The sequence below is a fragment of the Sphaeramia orbicularis genome, chromosome 8 (assembly GCF_902148855.1).
Source record: "Sphaeramia orbicularis chromosome 8, fSphaOr1.1, whole genome shotgun sequence".
NCBI lineage: Eukaryota > Metazoa > Chordata > Actinopteri > Kurtiformes > Apogonidae > Sphaeramia > Sphaeramia orbicularis.
Window position 1 is genome coordinate 30,169,825 of NC_043964.1, and position 19,628 is coordinate 30,189,452.

Consider the following 19,628-nt stretch of genomic DNA (forward strand, 5'->3'; position numbering starts at 1 on the left):
ATTATCTCAATTTTGTAAATTAGGCATTTTTCATAATTTAGACAGCAAAATGTTGATTCATTGACTTAATTAGACATATTGCCCAGCCCCAAAATTAACTTGTTATTGTAAAGTACCAGTTTAAGAAAACATGAGGTAGAGGGCATAGAGGAAGACAGAGGTGGGGAAATGAGAAGGTTGCTCTGAATGTTATTTATGTAGTTTTTAACATTGTTCAGTGGTTTTTAGGTAAAATGACTTACTCAAAATTGATGTGGATTCAGTAAAGATTTCCATTTTTCACTACAATGAAGCATGTTTAACGTGGACTAAATGGTAACTCACTCAACTTTCCATGTTGCCCAATAATGAAAGTGCACACACAGTGCAAGGAAATTGCTCAATTTGAAGACAAACAATAGTAACTCAGTTATAGTAGGAAAAAAGCTCAGAATGATTATTCTGAAATAAAACCTAAACTCTGCTGAAAAGGGCAATGCCACACACAATATATAAAAGCCATCTGTAGAAAACATTAGTCTATGTCTGAATACTGTCATTTTAATCAGCTAAATATGTAAGCTGTAGGGATTTGACGTACAGAACATGACCACGGGGCTGTAATCGCTAAGAGTGGATGATAATAAAACTCACATGAAACTGCCAGAGCTGTTACCATGATAACCAAATGGAAATGTTGCTACATTGGATGGAGAGAGGAGGGAAAAGACAGAGGGAGGGGACAATGGAGAGACCTAACACTCAATAGTAAAAAGGGCATTCTGAATGTAGAGCAGAGGCAGAATTACACATAATTAGCCCGGCCAGCTAAGCTTCCACTCATGGTGTAATTAATGCCATTCAGCAGGGAGACGGTCTTAAAATTGTTGATATTTTAAAGAGCGTTTGAATAATGTCTCCACTTTCAACAAGCTTATTTTAATGAGTCCCAGGCAGACTCTGAAAGCTAAACTTTATACCTTTTAAGATTTATCTAAAAGAAAGTTTTAAGTGAAACTGAAACTACTGGGCATCGATGTCAGTCATATTAATTGGAAATTACCTTAGATTAATCAACAAATTTTATTGATCTCTCTATATATATGTAATGATCTATATAACAGAACCATTATCAGAATAGTTTGATATAAAATTATTTATTTTCACTCAAAAGGACCCAGTGTGGTGTTTTTGTCAGTTCCAAAATGAATTTTTCTCTCTATTTAACATTTCCTAAGTGATTTATCACCATTCATTATAATATTATCCTCTGAATTTTGCATTTTTTCTAGTAAAAATTATCTATATTGCTATGTTTATTGACTGATCATGTAGATTTTCATAAAAGCTGAGAGTAAATTCAAAGATTATATAAAGACAGAAAAAAGTTAAGAAAAAAAATATTTTTTCAGTAAAATATATTATTCATTGAACATAAAACATGTGTCTCCATCCATTGTCACTGATCCAACTCCACGGGTTTCACTGGTGAATCAATGCTGTAGAAGATGACGGTGTTTCCACATTCACTATGGAGCCTCTAAATATCCAAATGGGTCATATCTGATGACCATGAAAAGATGACAAACTGTATTTGACATCAATAATTTCCATGGATTGATAGGATTAGTGGATCAACAGTTTGGATCAGTTGATGCTTTTGGTCGACGGTGGATGTTTGGGTCTTTGTGGGTTTATTTTGTACTCTTTTAAAATCTCTTTTTTTTTTTTTCAGTTAAACATTTATCAGTCAGTACTGAGTAATGTGTGTGATGAGCTTCACCCTCCATCGTACATGAGTGTGCAAATTAAAAAATGATGATTTGTGTTGTTCAATTAATGAACTCTTTCCATTTCCAACAAATGTGAAAGAGTCAAGTACAGCAGAAAAAAAAAAACACCCACAGAAAACTAAAAAAAGGAATTAATACATAAAAAAAAAACCAAAAAAAAAAACTACATTTAAGAGACTACTTTGCAAAACGACCGAATCAAAATTTAATGAATGAACACATCTTTAGAAGTAAAGGACATCTAAATACAAGGACCTTTCAGACCAGTGTCACTAGAGAAGAGCAGTGTCACTTCTCAACTTGCTGTGGTGTAAGTGTTTATTGTTTGGGGCTCCCCATCAGTAGTTACACAGCTCTCGCTCTCATGTTCCAACACCCCCACACTGCTGCTCCTTGATTGGTTAATGAGGTCCGCTTGCTCCATTCTGAGCGGAGGAAGTGATTGGCTCCACACCTACACTGCCATTAGGGCTCAGTGACGGTCTTGTTGGAGGCATGTGTCAGCTCTCGTCATGCTAAATGACACAAACATGATGTCGCCCACAGGGGTAATGAATGTCCCAGAGAGTGGTGGAGCAGCCTACACCCAACGCCCCTCATCTGCTCACATGATAAAAATGCCATCATTACCACTTGATTAGAAGTAAATATTCACTGAGTTGGAAACGAGAGTAGGCAAATTGGCTGCGTTTCTATGCAAATGCATTTCAAACAACTGGGTTGGATACAGATATGGAGATGACACCATGAAAGCAAAGTAGCGGAATGTGGAAGAAAACAACACGGGGATGGTAACTTAAATCATAATATCAACATGAGTGCAGACATTACCAATAAATAGGCAGCAAATATACGATCTTATGTAACATTCTTTTGCTTCCTTTCATTCAATATAAACTTGATTCCTTATACTGTCACTGATTTCCGTTTATTTTGTCAATAGTCGCTTTTCCATTTGACATCGGTGCAAAAATTTACCAATATTTACCAAATGTCTAGAAAACAGAAGTGCGTAATGTCAGTTTTTCCATTAAATAACAGATGTGATGATTTGTTTATTTATTATTGCGAGATGACACGAGAAGTCATTCTATAAACATGGTGACGAACGTAAATATGGTATTGATTTACAGATATATTCATTATTATTATTTATAACCCCTCTATCTCATACTAAATTAAATCATGATTGGGTTTCCTGGTGTGTCCACACATACCATGACATGTTTCTTCTTCTTCGTCACTTGTTGTGACGTATGTCAACATCCGTTTTTTAAATTCACCTGACTCTAGTTGTGAAAAAAAGGTCTTTTCATTGCAGTTTTGCATGATATATCATTTGCGCTACGCCCAAAAGACCACCTCTTGCCAGCGCAAAAACTTTTAATCGAAAAATGAAACTTTTGGTGAAATTGTCATTTTTCCTTTTGGTGAATTTTTATGCACAAGTTATATTTGCGCAATTTGAGGGTCAATGGAAAAGTGACCACTGAGTCAATAAGATATAAATACTAGAGCTCGACCGATTAATCGGCCGGCTGATTAATCAGGCCAATTATAGCGTATCGCCAATTAATCAACATCGGCCAATATGTAGCCGATATAGCCGATATATTAACTTTTTTTTACTGCACGGAGATTCTGTCGCTCACTGCTCCTGTGTGTGTGTGCTGCCCGGAGAATAAGAGGAAGTTTAAAGTGAGTTAGTTTCACTTTCACTCCTGCTCGGACAATGACGCGCTATCACCCCCCCACACACAATCACAGAGCTAGCCGCGGTCTTATGAAGTATTCACCCCCCCACACACACACACACACTTCCGTGCACTTCCTGTCTACCTCACAGTTTCATTCTGCCAGCAGGCCTGGGTGTTAATAGTGTAGGGGAGACTGGGGACAGTTGTAACACGGGTCAGTTGTAACTCTTGCAATTGCTCCAATCAGGAACAAGTTAGGACTCACCTAATTCACTCTGCACATGCTCAGTTTAGTCCTTAGTCCATATAAGAAGTTGTAGTGCCGTGAAGCAGACATCAAAATTTGTGAGTGAAAACATAATTGTATGGTAAGTAGTATTTTTTGCTCTAATTATTTTTGTGATTGCATAGTTTGCATTTGAAAGTTGTGTAAATTATATTTGTGAGATAAACAAAGATTTATGCAACTGTTTATCCACCTGTCCACAATTATCTACTATAAGATTTTTATATCCCGTGTAGATCAGTGTTCTTATTTCATATATCGGCCAATATCGGATATCGGCTGATATATTGGATATTGGTTTTTTTAGCCCCCAGTATCGGTATTGGCATCGGCCCCAAAATCCCATATTGGTCGGGCTCTAATAAATACAAAACAGATTGCTTCGTCACACCTGCCTATAATAGTCAGGAGTGACTTGGGTACACTTTACACGCTGGTCATGATCCACTCTTAATATGTGCCACTGGTTTCACTCCACTCTCTTTCATCTGCTCTGAGTAGTTGCACTGTTTGCTTTATCGCTGCCAAAACTCCAAAGCAACAAGACAGAATGTGTAAAAGGCCCCTCATCTCTCAACCTCACACTTCCACCCATGCAATTGCGAATCCTCCACGGTTTATTTAGTCTCGTACTTATGTGTTCACCTTTGCCTCCCTCTGAGCTTCTTTCCACAGCTCCTTTTCTACATTGTGTTGTTGTGTTCTTCCCTCCATCTATCGACTCGCTCGTGTCCAGACATAGTACATTCCTCCAAGTCATGGGTCCCCAGTTTTCCAGATGGCACTGTCATTTCCACAGACGTTCAGCTTCAAAGGCTGAGGAGTCAGGGGGAGGCGAGGGCGAGGGTGGGGGGGCAGAGCATCCACTAAGGCTGCAAGTGATCTAACACTGAAACATAGTCATTCACTTCACAGTAGTGGTTTCAATGAGATGCTCCTGTGTTCAAAGTTTGAAGAGCAAGTGACTCTTTGTGACATGAATTTCTTCCAAAAGAACTAACGAGAAGGAACAAGCATCTTCATGTAACTACTTCTTCATGAAAAACTAAAGCAAATCAGAGCTACAATCCACCATACTCTGTGTTTTAATGATACATAACAGATTATTCCTTCTCACTGCTTTGAGTGTACAAACTTTCTAAAACTCATCTGATCTGATTTCCAGAAAGTTGCACCCTAATAAATTCCATTTATTCATTATTCACTTTTTTTTTTTTTTTTTTTTTTGCTGTTTGGTAGTAAAACCCATGACCTCCATTAACCTCAAAGCCAAATTTTTTCCCTATTCATTTGACTTGCCTTTTCCATACATTAATAATAAGTTTCCACAGTCCTTGGGCTGTTTGAGGTCAGTCTACAGTGGCTGAGGGCACAACATAAAGTAAAGACAGATCTCCAAAGACAAAAAGAAAAAAGAAACTTGGATTACGCTGAATTTTAATCTATACTTAACTAGAGCATCTTAATTTTTTAAATTTCTTTATAATGGCTTTTAATACACTGCACTTGTTTTAACCCTTTCATGCATACTGGTCACTACAGTGGACAGTTATTCTCCAGCTGTTCTCTTGTATATTCATGGGTTTAGTTGTTTTAGTTCCATATCATCCAACACAGTGGACACTTATGCATCATCTCATAAACTGCAATTCATACCATTACTGTAACTTTGCTGTTCTTGATTGGTTCTTGAGTGGAAATCAATTGTTAATTGTTATTTTTTGCATATTATTTCCATGAAGTGAGTAATAACTAGTATTAGAATATGTTAAAATGTGAGAAAACATCAGATTAGCTGCATTAAACATGGTTTCATTTCACTGTTTTCATATCACTTTACAATATTGGGTTTTAAATACAGGTTTCTTTGCTTCAAGAATAAAATTCATGGTGTAGCTGAGTGGATATTTTTGTAAATCTACGGGAAAAAAACAAACAAAACAACTCAATCTCATCGTTTTTTTCATGCCTAAGGAGGAATAAAAACATTCAAAAAAAAAAAAAAAAAACAACAACCCTCAACTAAGGTTCTCATAATTCATGCCTGAAAGGGTTAATTTTATTGTGTAGTATTCATCAGGTAAAGTTTATTCTCTTGGGATATGTCTTCTAGAAAAATACCTTGAATACACGTACAAATGATTTTTATTAAATTACGGAGAGAAATTAACAATATGAAGGTTTTTTTTTATTATTTTGAGCTGAGTCGCATCTCGTATAATTCTTATAAAACTTTAAATGAACAATGTCTGGTTATTAAAAAAGAACTGTGAGGCTTATGAACAAAAGGGCATGTGGTGCTGGTTATTAAATGATTTAGTCTCTGTCGTACTTCCCTGACCAAGAAAGGTACGTAATTCCCCAGTCATCAGTGTGGGAACTGCAGGGGCTTGGGCCCTCCACCTACACAGAGACACTTCAGCAATAAAGACGTTTCCAAAGCCAAGGCATTACATTTAGTCGCCACTCCACTGCTCGCTGTTGTGTGGCGGAGGCGGGCGATTACAGAAGAACTGGAATAAAACATTACACTGCAATCTAACTTTACAACACACAGCAGGAAGCTCTAGGCAGCCTTTAACCTACCCACGTCTCAGAAACCGTAAACTGATAACAGCTATGCAGGGAGATTGATAAAACTGAATGATTACAGGAGCAACACTTTATCACCTTTGCAATAACCTCATTAAGCCAAATGTTCTACAAGTGAACTCACACATGCAACATTTCCACCTTTAGCAGCCAAGAGGTGATTTCAGTGTTACGGCCACAACGATCTGATTATATTACCCTGTATCAGAAAAGCTGGTTTTACAGGTTTGTTGTTCAGTTCTGTGCACAACTAACACGTTGACATTCACAAAAAGGAAAGTTATCCCTTGACTTACACTTTTACTTTTGTAGTAATAAACATTTAGACTAACATCTCACTGTATTGTCTGCCTTACAGTTAGAGGCAATAGAAATCCAGCAGCCCTTACATCCATCATTCTATCAACCACAACCATTATGCATCTACTCCGCATGTCAGTGCATCAACGTCTTTGGGGATTTTTCTGCTACTGTATGGTTCTCAAAGAGGCAATCCATTTTTTATACACACTCTACAAGAACAAGCAGTCTGTATCTACAGACATCCCACTTTTGAAATGCATCCATGGCCAAGCCGGAAATGGCAAGAGCTGCAAATGACACTTGAAGCTAGCTAATGTAACGTACAAGTGTAAATACAGATGTAGATGTACAACAGGACAGGAGTATGAAGGTGAAGTGCAATTTCCAGAGCTTTGGTTCGATTCATGTGCGTGCAGTCAGGTTCAGGATGTAGGTTGCACACTGTACAGAGACTTAATTAAATCTCTGAGAAACATGACCCTGCAGCATGACACCCTGAATTGAAACAGCAGAGACAGCAGTGGCTCTAGTGAAAATATACAAAGATGGGTTAAGTAGGAGACAGAGACACGGGTGAACAGTAGATGTGTGGGTTCATGTGTGAGTTCATTGACCTGATGATGTTTATCATTATACCAGTGTGGTCAGATTAGACCAGTTAACCTTTTTTTATAGCCGCTGTTAGATTACTCTTGATGTTTTCAATATAAAAAAAAACAACCTTTAACTCTCTGACATGCAATTATCTAGAAAATGTTGTCTTTGATGAGGTTTGTTCTGGTTTGAACTACTCATATAAACCATCTGGAGACTGTTGCTGTACAACAAAGCTTCAGTCTCAGCCCATGTGACACAAATGATTCTGCTTTTTTTCCATTGTCTTATCATGCTTTACAATTGATCTAACAAGAGCAAGAATAACAGCGAAAGCCTGAAGACAGAGCAGCTGTGACAAGCATTTACTTATTTATAGGCAGAAACATGATAGTTTATCATCTTTAGACTTTTATTATTTCTATAAATGTAATTTTGGCCTTCCGGTAGTCTTCTTTATTTTACATTTAACTGTAAGATCTCACAAAACTCAACATGATGTATTCCTAATGTAGGCCCTTTTCTCTGTTGATATTTTGTATTTGAGCTCATGTATCTCTATTGTATTCTTCATGCTTAACTTAATATTTGCAGCTCTCCCATTTGTCTGTCACAACAGGATCCACGGAGAAACAAGCTGAGATGCCAACACCATAAGCACACAGATTAACGTGAAGTGAAATACAAAGCAGTCCTACACAAAACACGTTCAAATTACATCCAGCATGTGTAAAACAGTGGCTTTCACACAGAAACAACAGGTGGTGGTGTCCAGCCGCCACACCTGTTTATTATCTGCTCAGTGATTTCTCCGCTAGCAGCTGCTGCTAATGGTCCTTGATGAGAGAGGAGGGGTGCATCTGTATAAAAGTAACAGAAGAATGTTTGATGAAGCCACAGGTTATATGTGAAAGTTCAGCCTGCTCATGTCAAACCATAGCTTCTGAGGAGTACAGGGTGCAGCTTCTCAGCTAAAAGTCATGGCTCTTGGACTCTTATTACAGTATGTTTTTATGTTGTGACTTGCTGTGCACTTAATTTACTCTTTAAGACTTAAATTGACTTTTGTTACTGAATTCTCTTGCAGGGTTTTCTTGCTTAGTGTCTTGCTGTTTAGCAGCAGTATTGGAGCACCATTCAAACAAAGTAATGACTTCTATAATGAAGTTTTACATTTTGACTCTGAAATTGTTGCTTAATTAACTTGTTTTTTAAACAGATCTGACGAATCGGCCTGAGGATCCTTCTGTTAACTTAAGCAATGACGATGACGATGATGACGATGATGATGATGATGATGATGACGAGGACACTGAAGTAAACCCTCTACCCCAGGTTGTGGTTGGTGAGGTTCCATTTCATCCTTTGCAGGTGCCAGGTTTCTTGACAAACCAAAACTTGCTAGTCAAACAAAGCGGGCCATGGGTGAAGGAACCTATTAATGCCCAGTCAGGAGTGTGGATGAAAAATGGTGAAAAAGCATTTGTCTTTCCTTTAAATTCTGTAGTCCCGCAAAGTAATCCAGCAATACCAGGCTCTCCATCACCACTGCTTAATGCTGTCCCTACAAACTACATACAAGTCCCTCCATTCGCCTACTATCCTAACAGAGATGTCTACTATGGTTGGTCTTGGCCAGGACTTGGTGGCGTTTATGGTGATGTTACACAGTCCAACGAAGGCTCCACAGCAAAGAGAGAGACCCCTCAACCCTTCTATGAACAGGTGTTTGACTACTCATCTATAAATGCTGGCTCTCCTCCGTCATCTTATGGCAGCTCCTCCCTTGTGTCTGCAAATTATGGCCAAGTAGGTGAAGGGTCTGGAACTGCTGCTGCTAAAGACCCCCAGATTATCTTTTCTCAGGTGCCAGGAAGCCCTTACCCTCTGAAAATCTACCAAGATGGAAATTTATACCTCAGCCAAACCGGCTACGTACCACTTGACAAGCACATCCCTTGGCCTCTGCAAGGACCAGTCATCAACACTCAGGATGCTGTGGTTATACAGAGGGTTGGAAAATCAGTTTTTCCTGTGTCAAACTACTTTGTCCAGTCAAGAAATGGTTACCGCAATCACCGGGTTTTTGCCTCCAGAGCCTCATATACACCACTTGCGTCTGGAATCTTTGAGGGCGTCAAAGGTCCTATGCCAAGTTGATGGGTGTTTTCTAATCTGACAACAGGTTTGGTCAACTGACACTTAAACATATTATTGGTTAATGAACTCTTATGAAACTATGCTTAATTTGTTTCTTGTCTTCACAGAGCACTGGTGACCAAGATGGATTGCGTCCAAGAAAAGGGACAAAAAAATGTCTTTAAATTGCAAAGAAAGTTATTGTAATAAAAAAAAAATATGTAAAGCTTGTTTGCAAAATGGCTTGTCTGGAGAAATAAAGTTTAACATTTGAACAATTTCTGTGGGAACCCTGGATCTCTTATCTTTAGCTCATGAGGTTGACATGACTCCAAACACACACCCTAGCTACTGTATATACAGAGGCTGTGGCCTTTCCAAGGAAAATCAAACTTGCAAAACCTGAAGCCTTGGTGCCCCTCAGGTGAAACAAATTGTCTTCTTATTAATCTTATCTTTTTTTATGACTGAATCTCTGCCAATACCACAAAATGCAAGCAGGTGTTTACCTTGGCATTGAAATCCTTGTTTTCCAAACCCCCTAGAAAAAAAGAGACAAGTCCGTATTAATGCACACAGATTTGTTTAGATTTTTAAAGCTTGATTTTTAAGCCTAAAATATAACTGCCATCCTAAAAGTTTTTTTTTTTTTTTTTTTTTTTTTTTTTTTTTGGAGTCATGCTTTAAGCGTAATCAAGCCTGTTTTCTGAAAAGCACAGCTGGAGCAATACAAAGTAAAGGGAATTCTTACCATATGAAGTCTGTACAGTGGCTGCAGAACGTCGGCTGCTTGAAAAATCTTGCTGTAAATTTATGATTTTTCACTTCATGGACATTTTTCTGCCGCAAAGCACCTTTACGGGCGAATCGGTTCCCAACGCCCGCCGAGTCATTATAATGTAAATGATGGTCGGCCATAATAGGAAAAAAACAAAACAAAACAAAAAAAACTACACAACGACAAGTTGTCTTTTGTCCCGGCTGGTTTCTGTGGGGTCTTCGTCCCTTCACAGCTGCAGATGTGTGGTGCTGTGTTTGTTGGAGCGCTGTTGACAGACCGCACGCCTCCCAATGCCTTTTCCACAGCTGAGCGCTTCTTTTTCATTCAAGGTGACGTAGCTCGAGTCTGCCTTCAATGCAAAGGGAAATTTTCATATCAGTTTAAGTGCATAACAAATAATGAAATGAAATATTTTTGAGCGTTGTGATGAAAAAACTCTGTCCTACACAGGACAGATGCATAGGTTTTATATGCACGCAGATGGCCCAGTGACTAGGACGGTAATAATATTTTAAACAACTTTTTTCTTCTTCCTCTATTTTTACTATGGGCTGCTGGTTTCGTAGCAGGAAAACCCCATGAATATTTCTGATACTCAATTTTTTTTTTTTTTTTTTTTTTTTTTTTTTTTTTTAAATTTTCTGCAAGGCTTAATGTGCTGTTATATTTGATACATAAGATCAAACACATTGAGAGGTAAATACGAGGAGTACCTGAAGGCAACACGTCCCTTTCATGGCTTGCTGAGTACCTGATTAAGTATAGGTGTTGTGCGCCACTTTGTGGACGAAAATTAAACTGCAGGTTTACATTTTTTCCAGGATCGTTTATTTTCACACACAGCTACTATGATATAGTTTCCTGGCAAGTCGTTTTTAAGAAATAAAAATAACTGTCAGACCTACATATACGATGAAAAGTGAGAAATGTTTCAGTTAGAAGGAAAATGTCGTTTGCAGTATCAGGTACAGAGATATCAGCAGGATTTGTGTGAATTTTGTTCTCATAAGTATTACAGGGCAAACACTACAGAAAAGGATTAGGGCTACTGGAAAAAAAAAAGGTCCAATATGTATGTATTTTGTATTACCATTCTGAGTTTAAAGTCAGAATTCTGAGATCAAAGTCAGAATTCTGACTTTTTTTCCTCAGAATTCTGACTTTTTTCTCAGAATACCCACACACACACACACACACACACACACACACACACGTATATATATATATATATATATATATATATATATATATATATATATATATATATATATAAAAGACCTTTTTTTTCAAGTGGCCCTAATAATCTTCCGTACCAACCTTAACCAAGTCAATTTTAAGACGCACATAGCGCAAATGTGCCTGGTTAAAAAAAAAAAAAAAAAAAAAAAAATGTGCAGCGTAGTCTCTATGGCAACGGCGAGACGCTGCATTGCTACGGAAACCGGATGTTGCGTAAAGTGTGGACGCTGAAGTTTTGAATCATTTTTGAGCGGCGAAATCCGTGCTCAAGGTACATCCTTATTTCGTCCATATTACGAACTTCCATGTATAGTGAGCTTTCTTTTTAATATGCTACGCGTGTGTTCGTAAATGTCAGCTGGAAACAACAGTGGAAGCCGAGCGTATATCAGTTAGCTAAAAGCATCATGTCCGCTAATGTGCTGCGTTAGCATCAGTCCTCCAACAAGTAGCTTCATTTAACATGGGTGCTCTGGTTAACATCACAGTTTCGGTACTTTATGGTATTCTATGTAATGTCTGACTGTAGTACAGGGTAATATGTTGTGTCAACCATGTTTCAGAAGTTGAATATGTTAGCTAGCGTGATGTGGTTGACGGTGTTAGTTAGTTAGCTAGCTTCTCCCTGTGTATCTAACTTAAACTTACGTGTTTTAACTATTATAACTATTCAGGCTTTCCCTTAAGCCACCATGAGCAAACACGAGGATTCATGGGAAAGGCTGGATAAAGAGTTTGACCATTGTCTACTGGACATGAAGCCGTATGTCCTTAAACACCCAAACAAGACAGGTGAGCCTTCGACTTCACCTTACCTGTTCTTACATCAGTAAACATCACTTATTTTACAAACTTGTTGAAACTTGAAGATATTCCCAATGATTCAAGAATTCAGCACGCCTAAGTCATTTCATTTGCCTATGCTTACAAAATTAGGAATAAAAACATGAGCGCACATCTGTAAACACCTGTCCCTGTCTCATCCATTGACTGCAGAGCGTCAGCGTTGTGCCATATGGATCAAGAAATTTTGCGATCCTGCCTCTTGGGGTTCAGGTCTACTGGGTCGGAGGAACCGAAACCTGTATGCCCGTTTACTCCTTCACATGCTTAAAAGAGGGGACCTGGAGGGGCCTTTTAACACCAAACCAGAGCCTGGAACCCTCAAGACACTCCCTACTTACATGGTAATGACCAATCTACAACTACTGCAGGTGGAAGAGTTGTTTAGGTAGCACCTTTATATGGAACCAAACTCATGTTAGCATCATAATATATATTACTGGTATGGATTTCCCTCCTATAGTGACAAATGCAGTCATGGCCATTATGAGATCAACAAATTAACTTTAGGAGTAATTATTTTAGCGGATATTGAAAGTCATTTACCACGTAGGAGGTTGAAGTTTTAGGCTAATGCACCTATGCTGGTTTGAGCTATATATTACAAATGCAACAACTGATTAAAAAAAATATATTTAGATTATTTTCTCATTTAATTTAGTGATTGCTTGGTTTATAAAATGAAAGAAAAGGTGAAAAAGTGTTTCCTAAACTGGAAAATGACATCCTCAAATGTTTTGTTTGTCAAGTCAGATATATTTAATTTACTGACATAGAGGAGTAAAAAAAAAAGGTATGTACTCACATTCAAGAAAATCAATTAATCAATCAAATTTTATTTTTATAGTGCCAAATCATAACAAAAGTTATCTCATGACACTTTACATATAGAGCCAGTCGAAACCAGACTGAAGCCAATTTACAGAAACCCAACTGAATCATCCAGGAGCAAACACTTCTGACTGGTGACAGTAGCGAGGGAAAACTTCCTTTTAACAGGCAGAAACCTTGAGCAGACCCCGACTTCTGGAGGATGGTCCTCTGCCTTTGACCAGTTGGGGTTAAAGAGAGAGAGTAAAGGAAGAGAGAGAGAGAAATTGGAGGAGAGGGGAAGTAGGGGGAGACACATGGATGCATAGCAGACTGAACTAGGAATGTTCAGAAGTAGAACAGCTAGTGTTAGTATAATTACCAATAGCTAGAACAAATGTGCATAACTGTTAATACTACTACTACAAGTACAAGTATTAATAGTAGATGTACTACTACTGTAACTGTTAGTACAAATGATAGAAGTCTCTACCATCTATGTAACTATATAATAAACGCTATCACAACTATGTGGATCAGTGAGTGATGACAATGAAGGCAGAAGAGAAGAAGGACCACAACAGCAGATCCAGAGATGATCCAGGGAAAACATGTGAGGCAATAAAGCACAGAGACCCCAGGGAAGAAGTCAAGTCCGTAACATGTATTTGCTGGGGTGTGAATGGAGGAGAAGAGGAGGAGCAGAGAGGAGGTCAGACAGGAGTAGAGAAGAGATCAGACAGGAGGAGCAGAGTGGAGATCAGTATATCATAATGGGTGTCCCAGCAGTCTAAGCCTATAGCAGCATAACTTAGAGCAGCCTGAGCCGCCCTCACTATAAGATTCATCAAAAAGGAAAGTTTTCTTTCTACTCTTAAACATAGAGGGTGTCTGCCTCCCAGACTGAGGCAGGGAGGTGGTTCCACAATAGTGGAGCTTGATAGCTGAAGGCTCCAGCTTCCATCCTACTTTTGGAGATTCTAGGAACCACCACTAAGCCTGCATGTAGAGAGCATTGTGCTCTAGGTTGAATGTATGGAACTAATGCAAACTGCAACCAGATGATTTTGCCTTTTTTCTTAAAAAAAAAAAAAAAAAAAAAGACTGATTACAATACTTGTGGACTTATTTGATAGCTTGCATATTAATCAGATTAATCGTCACAACTGTGTTGAATATAACATACCATTCATTGTGTCATGTTTTTTTTTAGTCCATCTACTTTGATGAGCCACTGAGTACCACCAGCAACACAGGGCTGCCTGACTGGGTTACAGGAGAACTGGGTGGTTATAATGATGACAGTTTGGCTGCTGGTCTGTTGAAGGACAGAACAGCTCATCACAGGTAATGTTACTGTGTACATCACCTCAGTCAAAAATAAATATAATAATAATAATAATAGTAACCCCAGTAAAATGTGAGGATGAGAGCTAATTATCTGGCTTTGTTGATCGATTAAATGCTGCTTTAAGATTTTATTTAAAGGTGCGGGAGACTTTTGTGACCAATTTTTCATCAAATCTGTAAAACCTCAGTCATAGCTTAAGTATCACGAATCTGTAAGTCTTCCTGTGATAACTCACCTGAATCTCTTGCATTACGGTGAACAATTTCGAAGTGCCATCCACCATAAACAAACCATGTGCTTACAAACAGAGCTGGGAGGTAACTCGGGCATCTTCGGAATTTTGTCACGATGTGCATTGTAGGAAATGGAGGTTACTTACTTACTTAGTCATACTTAGGCTGTGACTGGGATTTTACAGATTTGATGAAAAATTGGTCACGAAAGTCTCCCGCACCTTTGAAGTGATTGTACAAATGAAACAGAATGTATTAGAATATATTATCATTACCTTATTGATCAGTATTATGCACCATGCATAGTAATGTGTGTTGTATATGAACAGATGTAATGATAAAACACTGAAATTATTGGGGGCTATTAATTAAAAATTACAAACCTGGTACCCATTAAATACTGTCTGAAGTCAGGTCTTTATTAATTATTTAAAGCTGTTTTAAGAGCATTATACAACTATGAAAACTTTACATTATTTTCCCTTTAAAACTAATTTTCTAATTCTATGAATATTCTATGAATCAGACTTTAAAGGACAACTGCTCTCTATGTACATTAGCTGTAGAACTCCTGTACAAAGTTAAAAGTTATCAAACAGTAGTGCGGTCTTGGCACCAGTCTCTTCTGTAAAATATGATCTCTATGCATCTCTAACAGTTTTTTGCTCCTAGATGTCACCTTTCTCATAATAGCACTAGAGAGAAAAGTTTTAATCAAGTAGAAAAGGTGTTACACCACTTTCCTGCGTATAACATATAAGATATTTATCCACGCATTCTGTTTTGATGTTCCTTTATCAGACTGAATATATTGAACTTGGCTGTGAAGCTGGAGTTGCGTAGCTTTCATGACTGATTGCCCGTCATATTTGCTCAGCAGTACTATCTGAAAGGTGAAAGATATTGCAAAGACATTGCATCAGTTTGCTTGAGCTGTCCATTCTGACTTTTCAAAGAGAAACACTTCAGCACAGTATGAGAGGATGAGGGACCTCTCATATTCTCAATCCACCTTTCTGTTCCTCTCCTCTATATACTTTTCCAGTTGTTAAACCTGAGGTCTAATCCCTACAGTGGAAAGCAAAGAATGAGGTTTAATACTGTATTGCCTACTTATTACCTGTTTCTCAAACTGTATTCTTTTATAACCATTACCTAAATCCCTAAATTACCAATGTTTGTGTCTTGGATTAGAATTTGCAGTTTATTATGACTAAAATCTTGTGTATGCTTTACACGGAAATAGATATGTAGGTACATGAATGAATAAATATATATAAATATACATATATATATATATATATATATATATATATATATATATATATATATATATATATATATATTTTTTTTTTTTTTAAACTTTTTTTTTTTTAAACTTTTTTTTTTGCTTAGGGATAATTCCTATGACTCTAGGACAGAATGATGTTGGTTATGGCTGAGGGCTTTTTTCCTTCAGTTAACAAGGAGAGACAAATGGGAGGCAAGTGGCTCAATATGCTCATTAGCATAATAAAAAGAGAGCAATGTAAGTGCGGCAAAGAGATCTTAATATCCACCAGGGTGCTGTATAAGAATGAGTACAAGCTCTTTACTGCCATACTTCATTTAGATTTGCTTGTCAGGGAGTTACTGGACTCTTAAAAAATAGTTATTAAGACAATAGGATATTTTATCACAGTTCGTCTTGTATCACCCAGACACTTTCACACTTTCAGAAAAAAAAATTCATTGCTGTAGTTTTAAAGACCTTTCACACTGAAGAAATGATGAGATGCTGACTGCCAGCAGGCATTTATCTAAACACATCTGGTGCCTAGTGGAAATGATAGAACTGTAAATGTGTGAAAACAAGTTAACAGCAGCAAAAGTACTTATACTTTTCAGTATATGTTGGATTTCATAAGGACCTTTGAATACGCTGGTTACATTCAACACAGGATCTAGTTACCTGTTAAACCCTTGACATGTCTCTGACCTAAAAAAAACTGTTGTTTGCATTATAAGAGACTCAGAACAATGTGGCTTTCTTCAACAAGAAATTAGCCATTCTTCATTCTCCAGCTGAGGGTGAGGATAGAGAACAGACTGCTGAGTACCATAGTGCTTCACTGGGATAAGACCATGAAAGAAGCTCAGATCACAGGCTAACGTCCTGATGGAGAAAATTAGCCAGACCAAGAGTCCTTTTATGTGTCTGTCTCATTTAGATAAGATTAAATGGAAGGAACTCGTCTGACTCCCCTCCTTATGATGTGGCAGCGTTTGATCTCAGTCTCACTCTCCATTAGTCAGGTGATGGGCAGTGCTTCTTTTAGCTTGTGAAAATGTTAGGCCTGATATAAAAGATCTCGGAGTTGGTGTGTTTTTTTGATATTTTTCAGATGTCACTTACATTTCACACAGAGCTGGATGTGTCATAATATGCGTGGGTTTGCTGTTAAACAGATACATCCGCTTTTCAAACCTCAACAATCTGAAATTCCCTTTGCCAACATAGTGATTACAGCAGTACTGAATTTTAACCACTAGATAGAGCCACTGCTTTATCCTTACCACTACCGAAGGCAGAGGAATGCATGGGGAAGGCAATACACTTAATATGGGCCAAGAGATCATATAAAACAGCTTAAGTGATTGGGTAATATGTCCCCCCCAAATGTCAATATGCATTCAAAATGCAGAGACACTGCCAATGGTATAGTTTAGTTGAAGAGCATGTAGTTTTGGCTCTAAATGCAATATTTTACACTGGTCTTTACAGTTTTATTTCCTAGGTCTTGTTTTCTTTCCATTTTTTTTCTCCTCTGCCTTTCATCTGTGCTCTTCATCCACATCTGAAAAGTTTTTAGCACTTTTCCTCCTCTTGTCCCTTTCTTTTTCTGTGGATCAATGTGACAATAACAATGTCCTTGCAGTTTTAGAACTCTGCTGGTGTTGTGAACATCTCTCACTCACGGGCCAGAGTTACTAACTTTACTGATCTTGCCTCCAGGTGGTGTTGGGTTATAGTAGAGGGTATGCAGGGGCAGAGGGATGTTTGTGTCCCAAGGTCAGACAGCTTTCCTGAGGGTGCCCGAGGCTAAGATCGGGGCCCGCTGGCTCTGCACCTGAAGGTCAGACCAGAGTATGGATGTCAGGCTTTTTTAATCAGCCAAGCTGCAGCTTCTGAGGCTCTACATGGTGTTCTCATTTGTGTGTGTGTGTGTGTGTGTGTGGTGTGTGTGGTGTGTGTGTGTGTGTGTGTGTGTAGTTCTGGCCTGACTTGCCACCGCTTTGATCTCAGGGCCTCAGACTCCAGACACATCTGATTCAATTATCCTCATCCACCTGTTGACTTAGAGGCCCAAGATTGCAAGGCTTTGGCCCCACTTTCCAAGTTTCATGGCTGCATGTGTATGTGCATGTGCAAGGCAGGTGTGTGCATGTATATGTGTGTGCGCACAGACAAACAAGTTAGAGGGTCAGTGGGAAGGAGGGACAGAGTGCATGACAGCTGCAGACCTTTATTTAAGACATATTTATTAATCAGACTTTTGACGTCTTAAGCAATAATGTTTATGTATAAATGCATAAAGTTCTTCTGGTATGATATTGTTTTCCCACTGAATAAATGTGGTTCTTATCAAGGGACTTAAAGAATCTAATATGTTAGAGCTGTATGTCTTCATGTGGTTTGCAAAGCAATTTGATTATTGTCCAACTGTCAGTGATTTTAATACAGAATGAACATAGTGATTTTCTTGTTTTTTCTCTAATTCATCAATAATATAAATGTTGGTCCAGTAAATATAAACTCTTTTTTTTGTATAAATTGCTTTCATAAATCAGACTACAGCAGACAATATGAAGAACTAAACAAACAGCTGAATATTTTCAATATCATTACAGTAGTGCAAAAACGAATCATACTCCTGATATGATTATGACATCCAGATTGCGATGCATCTTTGAACTGAGAAATTTCCACACTTCTACCATTCATCTTTTCTACTGTATTTTAAGCAGTATTACCAGAAACATTTCAGTGACAGTACTCTTCTCTGTGACATAACTGTGTCTGTGATGAATAAAAAACAGTTCCACAAATTAAAATAGCATTTGCCCATAGGCTCCAATTTGACTGTGAAACAGCGCCCTCTGGAACTTAACGTAATGTCTTCATTAGATTACAGCAAATATTTTTTTTTCACTGCTGTCCTACATCTTCCCAGCTTTTCTAACATCTTCATTCAATTAGCATTAGTAGGTCATTACAGCCCATGTGGCTGCTCTTAATGAGACTGCATGCTCAGTTATGTCTCTGTGAATGCGGGTGGGAGTGTAAAGTGAGAATGAAAATTGTGTCTGTGAAAATAAGCTGTGTTTGTGTTAAGCTGCTTGTTTAAACCATGATGGACATGATGAGAGGCAATGATTGAGGTGTGTGACTGTGGAAAGATCCTACAAGCCATTGACTGGTGCCCCTCGGATTGTGTATGGAAACAGACTGATGTATAGCAGAGATCTTTATTGTTTTGATGGGATAAAATGCAGACCGCAAACCATGCAACCAATGCCAGATGTTGATCTGTGTAAATAGCAAGGCGGGCTGCCTACACAAGCACATTCATATGCAAACAGAAAAACACAAGAATGTGACACATTCATATACACACACACTGAAGGTTCATTTCTGTTTTTTTGATTCTATCATATTCCTTTTCATCTAGGAGAAAGCTGTATGAGGAGAAGTCCCCACTACGACCCATGGCCTCCAGCTCATTCAGACATTCACCTAAACATGATGACAGAATGGTCAGTTCACAACATTTTCTACTTTTTTTTTACACTGATACAAGGTCGTTGACAGGATGAAAACAACTGATTGTGATAAAAACAGGAGTTACTTTGATTTTCTTTAATGAGAACCTATTTGGAAGTTCCTGAACTTATTTCCTTATAGTCAGAGGAAAGACCTTGAACTTATTTCCTACTCAGGAATAAGA

At 38.1% G+C, this 19,628-nt stretch overlaps 2 protein-coding genes across 5 annotated transcripts in view; one reads left to right on the forward strand and one right to left on the reverse strand.

Annotated features, from left to right (window-relative positions):
• The window catches only part of prkcab (protein kinase C, alpha, b), a 179,167-nt gene extending 168,704 nt beyond the window's left edge, over window positions 1–10,463 (reverse strand). The window contains exons 1-2 of one of the 2 annotated variants that reach the window (XM_030141048.1): window positions 10,135–10,463; window positions 9,893–9,924 (exon numbers count right to left, since the gene is read on the reverse strand). In XM_030141048.1, the coding sequence (XP_029996908.1) occupies window positions 9,893–9,924; window positions 10,135–10,301 (199 nt within the window). In that variant the 5' untranslated portion in view covers window positions 10,302–10,463. The remainder of the gene's footprint in view (window positions 1–9,892; window positions 9,925–10,134) is intronic. The other variant, XM_030141049.1, reaches the window with a different exon arrangement.
• A 1,151-nt stretch (window positions 10,464–11,614) lies between these two features.
• The window catches only part of cep112 (centrosomal protein 112), a 114,553-nt gene continuing 106,539 nt past the window's right edge, over window positions 11,615–19,628 (forward strand). For all 3 annotated transcript variants that reach the window (XM_030141740.1, XM_030141741.1, XM_030141743.1), the window contains exons 1-5: window positions 11,615–11,674; window positions 12,078–12,195; window positions 12,400–12,590; window positions 14,270–14,403; window positions 19,353–19,437. In XM_030141740.1, coding sequence (XP_029997600.1) covers window positions 12,096–12,195; window positions 12,400–12,590; window positions 14,270–14,403; window positions 19,353–19,437 — 510 coding nt within the window. In that variant the 5' untranslated portion in view covers window positions 11,615–11,674; window positions 12,078–12,095. The remainder of the gene's footprint in view (window positions 11,675–12,077; window positions 12,196–12,399; window positions 12,591–14,269; window positions 14,404–19,352; window positions 19,438–19,628) is intronic.